Genomic DNA, 18220 nt, shown 5'->3' with positions numbered 1-18220 from the left:
CTCCAAGAAGCTGCATGGAGGCTGATTGATGTCACATGGGCATAAACCCAAGCTTTGAAGGATGGACCGATGCACCACCCCACAGCCCATGGAAGGAGCAAATATAGTTGATTTTATTGTGCTCTCACTAGATCTGTGTGTGTTTCTGGTCCTCAGGTGTAACATCGCAGTGATCTTCATGACTGAAATGGTGGTGGACCACAGCGTGAGAGAAGACTGGGCTTTACACCTGCCCCTGCTACTACATGCCCTGTTCTTGGGTAGGCATACACAACACACACACACACGCACACACACACACACACACACACACACACACACACACACACACACACACACACGCACACACACACACACACACACACGCTTTAGCTGGTTAATCTTGGAAAGAGAAGAAGGAAAGTAGACACACACACTTGTCAGTTTTTGACCAGATGTTTTTTATAGAATAAGCTGTTATTTTGCAGACCAACCGTCTCCGGCCTGTCTTTCTCTTATCTCCCAATGAGAGAACAGGACTAAAAGGAACTTAAACTAAAAAGATACAATCAAAAATCATCGCTCATTGTCCCTCCATACATGGCGGCCACACACCTGCGCATACACACTAAAAATAACCTTGAGGTGTGTTGTGTCTTTTCTGTGATGTTCAGTGAGCTCATAGCGTGACAGTGTGAGGTTTTATCTCCATCCCACGTAGACACACATTTCAGGACAGACCGTTCTCTTGAGTCACCACAGACACATTCCCCAGGGCCTGCATTTCTCAACCATGATCTAACACGTGGATACATACCTGACGTAAGCTGCACAGATATGTATTATTATGCATTCTGCATATTCAGCATACTAGCCCTCAAGTTCAGGCTGTTTACTATCATCCCATCTGGGTTACTGTGCACACAAAGTTTTCTAAGAATCCATGTTGTATTGTTTCATGAATTTTTTACAAGGAGTGTTTTGGGAGAAATGTTTTATTTATAGTACCTACTGTACATAAGAAAAAGAAGATACTGCCTCCCTTGTTGGGTGTTGTCATAGCAATCAGTGAAGCACAACAAACCATTAAACAAACTGTATACCAACATCTCTGGGCACAGCAACAGTATTTAGCGATCTAAGTAATTAATTCACGAATGTCTGTGTAGTATAACCTGTTCTGCTTTGTGTGCAGAATCCTATAATCCTGTTGTAGTCATCTTACCGGATGTGTATTTTAACAATCAGGTCTGGACCACTACAGACCAGAGGTATATGAACACAGCAAACGCCTCCTCCTCCACCTCCTCATTGCCCTCTCCTGCAACAACAACTTCCAGGTCAGAGTGGGATCCTAACACTTGTTATTATTATGCCTTGTTAGCCTGAATTAACATCACACCGCAGATAGTGACAATGGAAATCAATTCATACACCCATCAATGGGGCTTTGGCCAAATTGAATGAACCCCCGTCTTTTTGTGTTTCCAGGTAATAGCCTCAGTTCTGATGCTGACGAGAGAGATCAGTGACAACAAGACCCTCACCATTAAGTCCAGCTACCACACAGAGTACCAGCAGTCACGTAAGTAGAAAATACTCAACTTGCAAATACACATTTGCCAATGTATGGAAATCATTTTTCGATCAGTTTTCACGTGGGAACTAATAAAAAGTTGCCGAAACAGTACAGGACATAACAGCACGATAAAGCTACAGAGCAGTATATTAATAGTAAAATTAATTGTGTATACGCTATCATCATGTTCCCGTAGATGCTCCTGACTTCCTGAGAGAGTGGCAGGCATCTCCAGTGGTGGACTCGGGCCTCAGCTCCACCTCCAACTCATCCTCTGCCAGTCTGGGTGGCGGCAGCACTGCGGGCAGTGTTGGAAATTTGCCCCTTGTAACACCTGATGACCTGGAGGACCTTGAAGATACGCCCAATGAGACGGATGAGAAGACAAACAAACTCATTGAGTTCCTCTCCACCAGGTACGCAAACAGATTTTTGAGCAGGTGCGTGTGTGTGTATGTGTGAAAATCTCACTGTGGTGCACGCTGTGTGCACAGTGCACATATGTAAGTGCTCGTGTAACATGTATGTGGTGCTACTGGTGGTGGGTATACAGTGCCTGGAGTACTGTGTTGTCGTTGCTCAGAGCGTTCGGGCCGCTGTGGGTGCACGAGGACATCACACCAAAGAATCCCAACTCCAAGAGCACGGAGCAGCTCTCCAACTTCCTGCGCCACGTCATATCTGTCTTCAAGGAGTCCAAGTCTGGTGAGAAACCGCTCATGTTAATGCCAAATGCCTTCCAGTGAAAAACAGAAATATCAGGGCTCACTTACTACCTTATGAATCACGTGCAGCATCTCTGAAAATCCATTTTCAGATGTTGAAATCCCTCCTCTGTGTGCTGCCATGAAGTAATCCTCTAGACTGAATGAGAAATCCAACACATAATGACTTTTTAATCATTTATGTTGTTCATTAAAAGTAATAACCCTTATCTCCAAAAATGTAGCAATAATTGATTCATGACAAAACTACGTATGTGTGTCACTTCATGTGTCATCTGTTGATACAGACTTCCACCTGGAGCAGGAGCTGAGCGACGTGGCTTTACAGACAGCCCTGTGCAGCTCCTCGCGTCACTACGCTGGCCGCTCCTTCCAGATCTTCAGAGCCCTCAAGCAGCCAATCAACAACCACGCCGTGTCCGACCTGGTCTCGCGGCTGGTTGAGGTGGTGGGAGAACATGGAGATGAGGTGCAGGTAAATGAGTGATGAAAGGTTGGGGACAGTAGAGGAGAGAGCTAGGCTGGCACAATGTGAGATGATATGATGATGAGAATCTATGTTGTGCTTGTTTAATTCGACAACACGTGTGTTTCAGGGCTATGTGATGGAAGTACTGTTGACGCTGGAGTCAGTGGTGGTGAATCTAGCAGAATGTCTGAAAAACAGCGACCTTATGGCAGCTCTAACCAGGTAGGCCTCTGCTCTTTATGAGCCTTTATATTGCTAAAAGCTATGTCACTTTGCTTGGGATTTGATACAGGAACACCATATTCATCACATACAACCATCATTTTTTTACTGTGTTTGACACACAGGACGTCCTCACCAGACTTTGTGACTAGTGACAAACTGATGAACAGAAAGAGCACAGGTCAGTTGAACTTCCCTGGCCCGGGATTTGTTGGTCTGTCATCGCAACGGCATCAGCGCTCCTACTCGGTCCCCAAGAAGTTTGGCGAGTGTGGCAACCAGTCGTGTGATCCTCCTCGCAGCGCAACTCTGGATCGCATACAGGCAAGAGAGGAAGATTCGTGTTTGGTTCAGACACTTGATGCTTGAGGAGAACACAGAACATCTCACTCATGCTGTGTTTAAAACTGTTTAAAAATATGCTGACAATATGACTATAGTTGGTCTGTGGCATATGAGTGGGAGTAAACTCAATTTCACAGACAGTGTTGTTGCTATATTTAAGAAAGTTTATTTCTTATCAGGAAATTTACAGGTTTTGGTGTCAGTGGAAATGTTTTGGAATGAGTGTATGTCTGCGTGATATCTAGACTGGTTATCTCAGTCTAATCTCAGTCTTCTATGGAAACCTGACGGTGGCAAATAAAAACAAACAGGCTGGTTGTAAAACCAGCTAGGAAAATTGTAGGTTAGCAGCAAAGGTGATTAGATGCTCTGTATGATACTGCTGCGTGTAGGAAAGCTTTGTCTATTCTTAATGACACTGAACACCCCCTCTATTCTGAGTTAATGCCCTCTGGCAGATGTTATAATACACCTCTGAAAACAACAACATTCGTAAAGGATCCTTTGTAGCAAACACAACCAACATAATGAACGGAAAGTACCAGAATATGTTGATAGATCATTTTACATACTGTATGACTGTATTAACTGCTGACTTTGTGTATGTGTGTATTTCCTGCCATAGTGGGGAACTAAAAATCTATTCTTTATTTAATTTTCTCCTTACAGGCCTGCAACAGTCACGGCCTCTCCCGATCAGGAAGAACCCCCGGCTCCTGCTCATCGTCGACCAATAGAATCGATCCCAGCGTTCTATCGGATCCTGCCCACGTTTCCCATCCGTCGTCAATACTGGCCACAGTCTTCTGGGTGGCGGTGTCTCTCATGGAATCAGACTTTGAGTTTGAATATCAGATGTCACTTCGCCTTGTTCACAAACTGCTGTCAAAGGTAGATAAGATGAAACCATCTGATCGAAGAGGGAAAATTATGTAATTGTGCAGCTATCGGCATTATCAGCACTGCGGCATACTAGCAACTGGCTCTTGATTCATGCTATGCGGGATTATCTGCTATCCTTTAAAAGAAAATGTTAATGCCTCAGGTATTCATGATGCATTTCAGGCAGTCACTAAATGCTGGTACCAGTTTCACTTGAATCCAAAATGTCTTATTTCCCAGGTGCCCTTAGACAGATCAGAGAACCGCGAGCGCTTAGAGAAGCTGCAGGCTCAGCTGAGGTGGAGCGGGTTCTCTGGGATTCAGCAGCTTCTTTTGAAGGGTTTCACCTCCCAGGCCACTTCTGACCTCACCTTACAGCTCTTCTGCCAGCTCACGCCGGTCTCCCGTGTGCCTGTCGTCGACAGCTCACAGTCTATAGGTAAGTGCTGGAGCTTAGCTTGTTTTTATTTATAGTGGGTGGTGTTGATGGTCGAACTCTTTCTCTCTGTGCAGGCTTCCCTCTGAATGTGCTGTGCCTGCTGCCTCACCTGGTGCAGCACTTTGGCCACCCGACTCAGTTTTGTAAGGAGAGCGCTGAGAGGATCGCACAGGTACAATGCAGTTCTTCACTTGAGCTTAGTCTAGTTTACTTTCCCTTGGGTTACTTCAGTTTATTTTAGGCTGGGTTAGGCTTTATTAAGCATTAGAGCAAGTTTATCTAAAAAAAGCGTATGAGGAAAGAAAATTTAAAAGCGGTCTGCTGTGTGCCTCTCCCTCCCTCTCATGCTCCCTCTCATTGCCTCTGTCAGGTGTGTTTGGAGGAGAAGAACACAAAGCTGTCCCATCTGGCCCATGTGATGACTCTCTATAAGACACGTTCCTACACACGGGACCCTTTCTCCTGGGTCAGTGTGGTTTGCCGCTACCTCCACGAGGCTTTCTCCGACATCACACTCAACATGGTCACCTACATGGCTGAGGTAAATGCTGTTAGATATGCATTACATGCCCTTTTTTGTAGGTTTACACTTTTAGCTTTCTCCCAGTGTCGCCACGGAGATATACTACAAGTATTGGACTCAACTCGTTGCATTTTAGGATAGCAGGTTTCAGTGGACACCTGGACAGGTGCAGAAAGATAGCACTTTGCTCACTTTAATCTAGTGTTATATTTGCGAGTCACCCATTGACTTTCCCCCTAAGCAAGACCAGTTTTGTGGTTGCATGATTTGTGACCAGCTAAATGTCTCTTGCTATGTCTTAGCTGCTGGATAAGGGCCTTCCCAGTATGCAGCAGTCTCTCCTCCAGATCATCTACTGTCTGCTAAGCCACATGGACCTGACTGCAGTTCAAGTCAAACAGTTCAATGCTGATGTCATGAAGACCATTGAGAAGTTTGTCCAGGTGAGTGTGAGCTAAAGCTTTATTCCACTACTACTGTGTGTTATTGTGTGCTATAAAGTATGCGCTGCTGTTTCTCTTATACTGTGTGTTTGACATGTGAATCCACAGACAGTGCACTGGAAGGACGCTTTAAACATATTAAAGCTGGTGGTATCACGCTCTGCCAGCCTCGTTCATCCGGTGTACGGCCACACGCAGGGCGACCTCTCGAACCTAGAGGTCAGCAGGGTGTGGGACGGTTCAGCCAAGGCTCTGCCTGGGAAAACCCTGGACTTTACTTTTGACATCTCGGAGGTGAGGAAGCAACAAAATAAAACTGACATTCTTAAATAGACACTTAACGGTACTGTGATTTTTTAAAACAATTTCAAGAGTCATAAATGCTTGTGATACTCAAACCATTCATTGTTTTCTTCACAGACTCCAGTGATTGGGCGTCGGTTCGACGAGCTCCAGGGTTCAGGGGGTAGAGAGGGGAAGGCCAGAGCCATGGCGGTAACCCGCAGTACGTCCTCCACTTCCTCTGGATCCAACTCCAACACCATCCTGGTGCCTGTGAGCTGGAGGCGACCACAGTCATCTCAGGTAGAGTTAGACCCCACCATTAACATGTCGCCATATTAAAATGGTAGATCAGTTTATGTACATTTCTTTGTGTAGCTCTCACTGTCAGTCTTTGGCGTGGCATCTTAGTGCTGCTCTGTATTTTAACTTTATGACACATAGTTACTTTGTAATATTGTGACAAGCACAAATATCAGAGCTGGTGCTGCTTGATATATTCAATAACATACCGGCACCCATTTTTTGTTTTGACATCAAAGTCATTTATCTGCATGTACTTGCCTTAGTTAAATAGAACAAGCATAAACTATATTAGACTTTGTGTATATGTAAATTCATGGAACAACTGGGCTCAACTGATTTATTAGTTATTTAAACTGAAGCACAAAAATAAACAAGCCAATACAGTGGAAAGGGACAGTCTCTAGTATAAAAGAGTTTATGACCATTCCTTCTTTGATTCATACTTTTCTGAATTTTTTTGTCTTTCTCCCACATACAGAAAAGAACCAGAGAGAAGCTGGTGAACGTTTTGTCTCTTTGTGGACAAGAAGTTGGACTCACCAAGAACCCATCTGTAAGCTACGTCCCATGTCTTGTTTTACAATATTCTACCTGTGATGCCGGCTTGTTTACAGACAACAAAAATCTAGAAAAGAGCAGAGGTCGCTTTTGTTTTAGGCAAATTGTGTCACTCTACTCTTTTTAGATGTACAAAGTGTTCACAGAACTCAGAATTTGAGTTTTTGAATTTGTTAATCTTTGCGAGGTCCTCCGATCTCTTCAGATATTTATAAGAGAATAAAGCCTCCGTCATTTGTCAAGAACATTACCGGCTGTCTGTGATGAGTTTAAATAACCTTTTTTTGTTCCTTCTCATCAGGTGATTTTCTCATCGTGTGGCGACTTGGACATGATGGAGGTGCGGGAGAGTGGCGTGTCATCAGAGGACGGTGGAACCAGGGAGGACACACTAGACGACACCGCCAGTGAGCAGCAGTTCAGGGTTTTCCGAGACTTTGACTTCCTGGACGTGGAGCTGGAAGACGGAGAGGTGATATATCATATACCATTGTTATTTCACCCACGGTCACTTAATTTAACTCTCTCCTTCCCTTTTACCTTTATTACGTGTTTCAATTTTTCTGCCTGTCTTTCTTTAACATCAATATATTTGAAATGTATTTCTCTGCCCCTCCTCCTTGTCTCCTCTCTGTCTAACTCTGTGTCTCTCTCTCTTCCCCCTTGCTACCTAGGAGCTCCAGGTAAGGTTTCTCACACTGAGCAATTGCATTAGCTTTTATAAGCGCTTTGGTGTTGCTGGCTCCTTTGTTTCTTACTGAAAAAAAATATATTGATCATGCTTCATGTTGCTCTCACAGCTTGGTTGCTAAACTACATTTCTGACAATACTGCTATTTGTCATAATTGACATAAATGATATTGTAGAGTCCTTATGGGATAAAGATGATCATATTGAATGACTGAATGCAAACAGCCTCTCCAGCATATTTTCATGCCATGAATAACAGTTCATTTTGCATCGTGTGCTTGTCACCAGACGCTCTTAGACAGCAACCATTCATTATCTTGAAAGTTAACAAGATTCTTGTCACGGCAGTGAAAATGACTGCTACCACTGCCGCTGCCCTTGTCTTCCAATGTATATGTGTGTGTGTTTCATCTAGGGCGAGACCGTCGATAACTTTAACTGGGGCGTGCGTCGGCGATCTCTGGACAGCACAGAGCTGGGTGACCTGTTAGAGGAGAGCCAGCACTCAGGCAGCACCCCCAGTCTGGGTCACGAGGACCCCCACGATTCAGACGAGTCGTCAGAGGAAGAGGAGTCCTCAACCAGCCAGAGCCTGTCTCACTCTCAGCTTGTGCGTAGCCTGAACGGTTGGATCTGTACAACATCACCATCCACTGAAGCCTGAAAAACCTCATTGTCTGTTATTGTAATGACTCAATTTGACAGAGTAAGTCAAAATAATAGATATTCCTCGTTCTCCTTCCTTTTCCAGACTAACCCTTCTCCATCAGAGGAGACCAATCACACTGATTCTTTATCCACTTCTTACGACACATCTGCCGACCCACAATCCCTCAATGCCACCACACCGGGCCAGGGACCCCTCCACGACGATCACAGTGGCCTACATGTGAGGAATGATACTCATTAGTAAAGATATGTATTTATATTGATACATGTGTTATCCTCAGGAAACTATAAACCAATGTCTCCTCAGGGGAGGGTGTGTGGTGAGGATGAGGACACTCAGGCCCACGATGACGAACTGTCACTGAGCGCCAACGAGCTCCCTCACGGGTCAGACTGCGGTGAGAGCTTCACCCTGGAGTTGCCGGGGCAGCCTCAGGATCAGCTGCCCAATCTGGACCACAGACTCAACCCAGACTACTGCCAACCACCGCTGGACTTTCTAGACCCCAACTGTCTGCCCAGGTGAATGTGACAGACAGGAGTAACAGAACAGGAAACAATATGGAATATTGTTTATCAACTGGCAGGTTGACGGACAATGGGACTAAACTGCAGTCTAAGAGCCTTATTTTAATCTGCCACAACCATGATGTTTGTACACTGGTTGTTTATTATAGCCTGTCATTCATGTTCAGTGTAATTCATATTAACCCTGGTTCCTGAGGCATTGTATTTTCTACCCATTTTTTCCAAATAATATATGAATAGAAGCAATCACATTATCCAGCTCATATAATCCCATGAGGTAGCTGGGCACTGGATTTTGATATAAAACCTTTTTATTCGGGGGGAAAGCTATCAAAACCTTTTTTTTCTTTGTGCCCCCGTTTCTTTCCCATTCCTGTGGTTGACAGCTTACGTGATGATGTAGATGACTTGGAAGACCTTGGTTTTCCTCCTCCCCCCTCTCCATTTTTCTCCGCCATCTTGGCAGCCTTCCAACCCACAGTGTGTGACGATGCTGAGGAGGCGTGGCGCTGTCACATCAACCAGCTTGTGACAGACTCGGATGGGTCCTGCGCCGTCTACACTTTTCAAGTCTTCTCGTCTCTCTTCAAGGTAAATAGTTGAAAAGATGAATTCATCACACTGAGAATGTCGATTTGATTTTTGTCCCTGTGTTTCTGTTTGTGTTTCTTTATTCATTATTTAAGCATCAAACAAATGCTGACATCCAGTAGGATTTACATTCATGTATGTGCAACAGTACAGTAATTCCTCAACGTTTCTCCCTTTCCCAGAACATCCAGGGTAAATTCTGCACCCTGACAACTGATGTTGCCACTTACCTTGGAGAGGGCCTACGGGGCATCGGATCAAAGTTCCTCAGGTCCTCACAGATGTTAACCACATGCTCAGATTGTCCCACGATCTACATTGATGCCGACACGGTGAGCACTGCTGGCAGACATAATTGACTTGGCGTTGATTGCGGCGTGTTGCTCGGACCAGCTAATGGTTTCCTGCGAACAGAGCGAAAAGGGATTTCTGCTGTCTCATTTTTCACCTCATCCTCTCTCCATGTTGCTCTTTCTAGATCATGTCCTATGGTCTTCTTGAAAAGATGAAGTTCAGTGCGCTGGAGCTGCAGGAATATCTGGATACCTACAACACCAAAGAGGAGGCTGCTGTATCGGTAACTCAACCTCTCCACATCTTTGATGAAAATTTGTTTTTTTTTCATCATGCAAATGTATGACTAACCAATCCTCCTCTTTCCCTCACTCTTGCTATCTTCCATTTTTTCCTTCAGTGGCTGAGGAACTGTAAGGACACTTTTCCCAGGTGTCCCGGTGACAGCGTGGTTACCTGCCAGCCTGGAGACTCAGAGGAGAAGGTACAGACAACTTATTTACAAGTTGTTTACTATAACAAGCAGATATCTATAGTTTACAGGCAAACTCACTCAGCATATAGGTATCTTCTTCATCTGTGCTTTGTATTTCTATTTCTCTTTGCCTCTTTGCTCCTCTGTGATTTTGTCACACTGAAATGTTTTCTCTCTTTGTGTGTTTTTATCCCTCTGATTCTTTCCCCTAGCCACCAAGAACTAATTGAAATTTAATTTTTTTTTTTTTTTTTTAAAGTTGCTGGGTTTTATACACAGTTGACTAATTCTTGCTAGCTGGACTGTGGTTTATACTGAGCTGTGCATGTGTTTGATTGACGCTTTGTCTTCCTCTCACCTCACTCTGATGCCCTAACATGCTCTCTCGCTGTCTAGCAAATGGAGTCTCTTGCAGTAAGTTCTCTTCCAAGTTTCTTCACTTCCCTGCTTTAGATTCCTCTTAAATGAACTGCTTAATTCACAAAACAGTCAGCCAGTCACGTTACTGTGTGTTTGTATTCCTTTGCATGTGTGTGTATGTGTGATGTGCACTCTTGAGAATGTGTAGCTGTGTCTTTGTTGTTGTCTTTGTCTTTGTTATTGTGTCCGCACGTTCTCGGCTACTGATGATTGTGACTCTTGTCTTCTAGCAACTGGAGCTTTGTCAGAGGCTCTACAAGCTGCACTTCCAGCTTCTCCTACTCTTCCAGTCCTACTGCTCTCTGATTGGTCAAGTTCACGCCATCAGCTCTGTGCCTGAGGTGAGCCAAAACATTCCCGGCATTCATACAGATATTTATTTTATTGGTTCCTCTGGTGGTGTGTATGTGACAAGATTCACTATACAAGTAATCTGTTGCCAGAATCGAATAGATAAAATGCCAATGCTGTGGATGTTTTTTTTTAGAGGTTTAACGATTCTGAAACCGAGACCAAAACCGCGATAAAAACATTCGTGATCTCATACCACAATACAGGAAGACAGAACAGCAGCACTCCCAACCTGCAGGTGCAGCCTGTTGAGTTCCCATTATGTCACTAATGTAACAGAACACATTTTCCGTTTCACAGTTAACACTGTAACACATGTAAATCATGAAATTATTCTTTTATTTAAAGATATGAGTAAAGTAAGGTAGATAAGGTGTAATGATTTCGAGTTTGTATAAAAGTGAAAAATAGTAGTAGTTTTGGTAGTTAAAGAAATTATTCATCTGCCAATCTTACTTTAAATTGTATTTGGATCAGTCAGATCTGGCTAAGATATGTACCGAGTGGGACATTTTACAGTTGAAAAATAAACTTGTCAGTGCCTTCTGCTGGACAGACTGTGTAATGGAGACACTTGTGTGGTGTGTTTACATGCACTCTAGTAACCTGGGTACTGTAATTCCATGCATACATGCAGCAGGTCAGTAATCAGATTTCTCCCGTACCCCTGACTTTATTTTGGGAGCATGCCTGGGCGAACAGACAGACAGAGCACGGCTCTTCCTCGCAGCACTCATGTGTCTCAGTTCAACATATATTCAAACATTCAGCTGTGCAAACTGATTTAGACTTCTAGAGGTTACTCTCCGCTGCAGTGTAGGTCATTAATGGGAAACACTGTCGTAGCCCTGGTTACTCAAGTGTATATAAATGCAGTGAGTGCTTCTAAAGTAGCCCTGTCTTTTCCATTTCTGTACTGCAGTTTTGTGTTACTTTCTTGTGATCAGCCATCAGACTGGATGATAAAATGTTAGTGGTATACACAGCATGTCTGTGACACAGTATATTTGATAATACTGGCTTTACTGGCAACAAATGAAGTTAAGTTACATGATTGTTGTAGCTACCTGTGTCCACAAACGGCAAATTCACTCCAGAGTTGATGTAACATTTTTAAATAAATGTATTTTTTGCTAAATGTTTTAAAATGCTGTTGAACTGAAGAAAACACTTTTCAACACTTTCATCTCCTAAAGAGAATCTTGAGTATTGAATCAAATGATACAAATGTTCTTCTGGAATTACACTGAAGAGCACACACACACACACTCAACCACCGTCTGTCTCACCTTGTAGCTGCTGAACATGTCTCGAGAGCTCACTGATCTGAAGACCAGTCTGCAGGCGGCAGAGGCGGCTGTAGCCAGCGACCTGGAACACAAACTCTTGGCCCACGCTCACGCACACGCCACCCAGGTGGCAGCCGTGGTTGTGCCCAGCTTCCCCACCTCCGAGGCAGCTGTGCAGGCCATACTGGAGTGCCTTAAGAACCATGAGTTCACCAAAGCTGTGCGCTACATCCAGGAGTGCAGGTGAGTAACAGCCCTGCCGGGATTAAGTAGTTTGTGCTGATATTTGATATCTTAAAGTGTGAATATTTTTATGTCCCACCATCACATTTACTCTGTGTTTTTGTTTAAATTGTCCTTGGAAAGAGTCTGAAACATCTGTTAGACTATTAAGTAGTAGCAGTGCTTCTGGAGTGTTTGTGAAAATAAGCAGTTGCTTTGTAGAGCTGCACCACAGGCTGCTATTGTTGGAAGTGAATAAAAGCCCTGTATTGGAGCTAATCAAAAACCAATGTATGCTTGATCAACATGACAAATCAAAACTTCTTCTTTGCCCTCATCCAGAAAATGAAAATGCCTGAACACACTCACATGCACACAAAGCACACTTCTCCCTTTATATACACGTATCATATTGACCTTTTTATCCCATTTCCAGGAGGCAGTGGCCCAGTGGAGTGTTCGGCGGCAGCTCAGAGAGCGAGGTCCAGACGCTGCTCAACATCTACTTCCGCCACCAGACGCTGGGCCAGACGGGCACCATCGCCCTGGTTGGCTCCCGCCAGGACCTCAGCCTGATCTGCTCCAAGCTGTTGGAACTCAACGGGGAGATCCGCGACATGATCCGCCGCGCCCAGGGTTACCGGGTCGTCACAACCTACCTCCCCGACTCCAGCGTGTCCGGGACCAGCCTCTGACAGGACCTCAGGAGCCCCCCGCCCCCTCCTTCCCCACCCTTACCTCTCCCATCACTGCAGCCATTGACCCTTCCGAAACCGCCACCTCCACATCCCTCGCTGCCGTCTCAGCATGCTCTCACAGAGGAGGCCCAGCACCCACATACCTGGCCATTGCCTCCTCCTGTGTGTCTGCTGCCCCGGCTGCACAGCTCCAGACAGATACATGCCTATCGCCCTGCACAACACTAGATCCAGAAGCACATTTAGACCATGACCCAAACCATTCTCTGCTCTCCTCATCCTCCACTGTAGACTCTGATGGCTCTTGGCTTGATTTCCCAAAACCCCCGGACCTGTTCTCAACACACAGCTGCTCTAACACACCAGATTTTACACTGCCGCACACACAAGAGCCGAGGAGGAGCTGTCTTGATGAGAACACTAATCTTTATTGTCCTTTCAGAGGACATTCATCACACAGTTCACCACTGTCACATTCACACAAACACCTGATATCATCTCTCACATCTAACACGCTCCCGACTGTCGCCTCAGAACCCACCTTGCTTACACACTCTGACACAAACGCGTCGCCCATCCCCCCTCAGGGCTCCCATCTCCCCCATTTCCCCCGCTCTCCATACAAACACTCAAGCCTATGCTCAGTTCTTCACCCGGGCCATGACGCAGTCTTAACCCGTGGCCCTGCCCCGTCTTCATCCCTTCTTCCTCCCCCACCTCCCCCTCCCTGTCCCACCAGCCCAGGAGAGGCTGCAGCATGGGGCTGTTGTTGCTCCCTCGGTGGAGCTGCCATGCCCTTATCTCGCTACCTGGGGAAGGTGGGGCACGCCACCCTGCCCCTATTGAAAGTAGGGGGGCTCCTGAATGCTGAACCATCGGACGTCCAGACCTAAGACGTCAAACTCACCACGACAGAGCCTGGACCTCTGTGAATCCAAATACCTGAAACTAACTATTCCTGACTGACTCTTAGATCTTTGTATCTATTAAAAAAAAAAGGAGATGACATGCCAGATACCTGGAGTTGTTTTAAGGACGTAAATCATGTCCCAGATATAATGGGACGTGTCACTGAACCCACTGGATATAACAACTGCTGTACGTTGATAAAGATGACCTGATGTGATTCTATCTAAGCACGAGCTTCGCTTAACAGCTACATGTTGTGAAATCGATGTGCTCCTAGTTTAAGTCCTGCTTGATGGTCATCATTCAGCATCTAACCTGTTCTGCACCTGAGGACCTGTGAAGGCATTTAGCTCAGATTTCTAACTCGCTTCCCAGAGGAACTCAAGACCTGATTGAACTTGATTGACTGTTGCCGCCTCCTTTCAGGAAGGACACAGTTTGCTGGTAGTATCACCAGAAACAGTGAGGAAACTACCCGTGGCACTACATAAAATCACTGGTAGAGTTTTCACTATTGCACTAAATGGAGTTTTGGTATTAGTTTTTAAAAGAAAATGTTACAGAAATGCAGTTATGTCACTGTTAGTTTTGTTACTGTGAGAGAAAAGGCTGTCGCTTTTACTGAGAAGGAAGAGCCAAAATCTGGAGGAACTTTTCTCTCCTTTTGTGTCTACTGTTTTGAGACCTCCAACCTCTGGAGGAAACTGTGCAATGCATGACCCAGTTGAATGCTTTCTACTGTACACTAGTGTCTCCTTTTGCTCCCTACAAAGTCTGAGCTCTCCAGACTGACTGAAAGACTGAGAAAGACCGGATGCAGAATATTCAAGCGCAATTCCTTATGCTGCCCTTGCTCCGTTTATATTCTGTATCAGTGAACCAGCTTGTCCTCCGACTACTGTTGTAAACATTGGTAGACAAATCATGCCATTATCTGTGCGCGGCACACACTCCTCTGTGGCTAGTTGAAGCATCATTAGTGAGTGTGCACACTGTATATCTCTCAACTGTCCTACACTGTAACACTTTGACCTTCTGTGTTCACATGCCAAGAGGATGGTGCATGTACACACTCAAATATTTCGTCTCCGTCTGTATACTGTTGATAGTTATGGGCACACAACCATAGTCGCATATGTTTGTGTGGTTTGTAGTTACCTTACATGTAAGGGAATGCTGACATTCAGCACTCATTGTTGATGTTCAAAACAAAACTCGTGCTACTACTGAAGTCGAACACTTCCTGTCGTCAGCCCTTTTTGTGACTCTCATTTCCCCTCTGGCAGTCATTTGCCCCTTTGCTGTACAGATGTCTTTTTCCTATTTATATCTTATCAGCTATAAATCACTCATTTGACTTAGGTTTTATATTGTTGTTTGTTCTCTCAAATCAAACTGCCATGCATGCATCTTCTGTGTACTGTATGGAGTGTTGGAAATATTTATTAACAAAAATCATATTTTATCTGAAAGATACGTTTGTATGAGGTACAAAAGGGAGCTTTAAGCTCATGCGGGTATGTTGTTTTTTTTCCCTTGTGTGTGGGAGAACGTGTGTGTGCATGCCAAACAAGAAATTGCACATTTTTAAAAGCTTTTTAGATGAAGACTGTAGTTGTTTTTTTTCACCTTGTAAATACTTTTACAGCCTTTGTGAAGTTGTTTTGAGTTGATGCTCTGTACAAGTCGGTGTCAAAGTAAAGACATATCAATTATTTCTTGTGTTTTACTTAAAACCCTTGCGCACTATAAAATGTTTAGGTTCGATATGCAATTTAATATTCTTTAACATGCTGGCTAAGTGGTGCAGTGGTTAAAACGGTTGCCTCACCCAATGTCAGCTGGGACTTTGTTGATTAGGATAAGATGAAAGTTGCCTGCATTCAAGCAGCACGAGTCAAACCAAGCTCTGGAGGATTATATGTAGCACATCAAGATCTTAAACGAAGGAGTGTAAATTCAATCATTTACAGGAATTTCATGTTTGAGGTGCAATATGTTTATTTCATGCACTTTTTTTTCTTCTTGCAAAAATTATTTTCATGTTTAGTTAAGCACCAGGATTAAAGGGGGGAAATCAAAGAAAGCTAGTTTTGATACGTTTTCTCAAACAACCAGAGACTCAGCTACTCGCTGGCTGGAGAATAAGTGAATCTCTTTCAGTCTGTTACTGGAGGCAGCTTCCATTCATGACATGTACAGGTAACTACATGTCTGCTGACATGTGTGACATTGGCCTCAACCCTTGGTGACAAATGCCGTCAGATCTACATGAGGAATGGGTCACTTCCATACCAGAGCGAACACCTTGGGGAGCTCAGACAATGTATTTGAAGCTGTAGGTGGCGTCGCAGGACAGCCTCATGCCCTTGCAGCGACAGCACAGATCCTGACGGTGAGGCCTCCTCATGTTAATGTGCCTCTGCTTCTTCTCACAGCTGCAGCAAGTCTGAGAGCAGCCCTGAGACAGAGGGGAGGAGGCAGGAATGTGGATCAAAGAGGCAAGAAAAAAAAAGAACAGGATATTTTAAGCTTTAAAAAGGCTGAAAAACATCAGAAACCTTTTATTGCAACATTTCTTCTTGGTGAAAGACAAGTAAATGTACCTTGCAGAGGATTGGCTCCACTCTGTAGGGGTTAAACCCCACTTGACACTTCCGGCAGAGCTGCTTGTAGTACACCTGACAAGATAAAATATTACCCCGATTCAATACAACTGTAAACATGAGGTAGTGCATGTCAATCATACGCTGTAAAAAATAACAGAACACTTACCTTACTGGTACCAGAGATGCACCATACATAAGCACTCTCCCACCGAATGTTGCACTTCTTGCAGTGGAAAAAGCCATACCTCTGCTCCAGGAACTGATATTAGAACAAAAAGGGAAATTTTACGAGATCATTTGTGCAGAGAAAGTGCACGAGATTATGATGTGATGAAGGTGTCCCATACTGAACGAAAACAAACCTTCATGGTCAGAAACAAGGCCGGATTAACTGGATTAACTGGCACAGAGAATCCTATTTATGTATCGCATTTATACCACCTTATGTTTCTTTCATACCTTGTGTATGTCTCTTGTTGAAATGTGCTATAAATGATAAAAGGCCTCAGGGTGGGTCTTTATTACCTGTATGTCCTGAAGAGGCTGTCTGCATGAAATCTCATTTTAAGACCTTCATGAGCTCTGTTTTGTTCTTCTGTGTTGCAAAATTGCCATAAATTACCACACACACACACTCAGGCTACACCAGGGTAGTATTCCAATGTATGCACATAGTTTAAGGGAAGCAGGATGCCAGGGGCCTGGAAGCAGGCTCATCGTGGTCGGAGCCCCAATAAAGTTTCAGTGTGGGCAATTCTGCAGCTTTGGTCTTCATGAGTCTCTCACGGGTAGATGGGATTAGTTAACACAGTGGAAATTTGAACGCAGTGAGTGCGTGTTCTCTTTGATACAGAAACCCACCTGAAAGTTGGAGCCTTTTGAAGCCTGGCGAAAGGTTGTGTTCACTGTGTCCTCACCGCTGTGATCCGCCTCTGCATCCTTGTCAGACTCGGCTTGTTCGGCGGCTTCAGCTTCTCCTTCACTTCCTCCTTCGACGTCGCCGCCGAGTTTCCGCGGGAAAATCCTGCGGTCAAACACCGGCGAGTAGATGGAGACGGGCCTCAGGAAGCGGAGGTTGCACACCGGCGGTGTGTTGTACGGCGCCCTCCCTCCCGCTCTGAACAGATCCGGGCTTTTGGGAGACTTCCAGGACGCAGGAGGATGGTCGCTTTCCAGGCCGACCAGCGTCTTGGGACCCAGCGAGCACTGGACGATTTTATCCACTTTGGCGTTCACCTGCACGCCGCACTCTCTGGTGTTGGCTTTCTTGAGCGGAGGGGGTAAACCGGGGTTGACTTGGGACAGGATGGCCTTGCAGAGCTCCAGATAGTTGAGGCCCTGGGGGGTCATGAAGCGGCCCTCTCGCTTCCCCCAGGTGCTGCCAGGAGCTGGGGGAGCGCAGACCGCGTTACCATAGACGTTGACTGGTGGAAACGTGGACAGGAACCCCTCCATCCTGGAGCCATGAAACCAGTTCAAGTTCTTCCTGCTGAGATTTATACACTTGCCTTTTTGAAGCACTAATTAGTTAATTGAAAACAGGGGCGTGTGAGCTTTAATTGAGCTACCATGCACTAAAATATTAAGAATTATTCAGCTACAACAGGTTTTAAAATGGTAAGGCATATGATATCATATATTGTGTCATCATTAAATGTGCTACTGACCCACAGAGACACAACGGGCTCCTTCATTGAAAATGAGAGGCATGTGTCCTGTGTA

At 44.8% G+C, this 18220-nt stretch overlaps 2 protein-coding genes across 2 annotated transcripts in view; one reads left to right on the top strand and one right to left on the bottom strand.

Annotated features, from left to right (window-relative positions):
- fry (FRY microtubule binding protein) overlaps positions 1 to 15604 on the top strand; it is a 51525-nt gene extending 35921 nt beyond the window's left edge. The window contains 27 exon segments of the mRNA XM_022738737.1: positions 157 to 260; positions 1228 to 1319; positions 1471 to 1564; positions 1755 to 1974; positions 2142 to 2263; positions 2571 to 2758; positions 2880 to 2974; positions 3100 to 3298; positions 3989 to 4210; positions 4442 to 4640; positions 4715 to 4812; positions 5011 to 5181; positions 5466 to 5606; positions 5715 to 5900; positions 6027 to 6191; positions 6673 to 6747; positions 7054 to 7224; positions 7859 to 8053; positions 8195 to 8332; positions 8420 to 8634; positions 9027 to 9231; positions 9414 to 9563; positions 9710 to 9808; positions 9926 to 10009; positions 10651 to 10761; positions 12068 to 12303; positions 12719 to 15604. Of these exon segments, the coding sequence (XP_022594458.1) occupies positions 157 to 260; positions 1228 to 1319; positions 1471 to 1564; positions 1755 to 1974; positions 2142 to 2263; positions 2571 to 2758; positions 2880 to 2974; positions 3100 to 3298; positions 3989 to 4210; positions 4442 to 4640; positions 4715 to 4812; positions 5011 to 5181; positions 5466 to 5606; positions 5715 to 5900; positions 6027 to 6191; positions 6673 to 6747; positions 7054 to 7224; positions 7859 to 8053; positions 8195 to 8332; positions 8420 to 8634; positions 9027 to 9231; positions 9414 to 9563; positions 9710 to 9808; positions 9926 to 10009; positions 10651 to 10761; positions 12068 to 12303; positions 12719 to 12977 (4234 nt within the window). The 3' untranslated portion in view covers positions 12978 to 15604.
- Positions 15605 to 15934: 330 nt separating this feature from the next.
- On the bottom strand, positions 15935 to 17999 carry zar1l (zygote arrest 1 like). The gene is made up of 4 exons (XM_022738998.1): positions 17360 to 17999; positions 16665 to 16757; positions 16496 to 16570; positions 15935 to 16350 (listed from the first exon to the last, which is right to left on the bottom strand). The coding sequence occupies exons 1-4, from the start codon at positions 17951 to 17953 to the stop codon at positions 16207 to 16209; spliced, it is 906 nt and encodes a 301-aa protein (XP_022594719.1). The 5' UTR covers positions 17954 to 17999; the 3' UTR covers positions 15935 to 16206.
- Positions 18000 to 18220: the final 221 nt, after the last annotated feature.

This window comes from Seriola dumerili, unplaced genomic scaffold (genome assembly GCF_002260705.1).
Source record: "Seriola dumerili isolate Sdu_G_001 unplaced genomic scaffold, Sdu_1.0 BDQW01000040.1, whole genome shotgun sequence".
NCBI classification, from domain to species: domain Eukaryota; kingdom Metazoa; phylum Chordata; class Actinopteri; order Carangiformes; family Carangidae; genus Seriola; species Seriola dumerili.
This window is presented reverse-complemented; position numbering and strand designations above follow the sequence as displayed.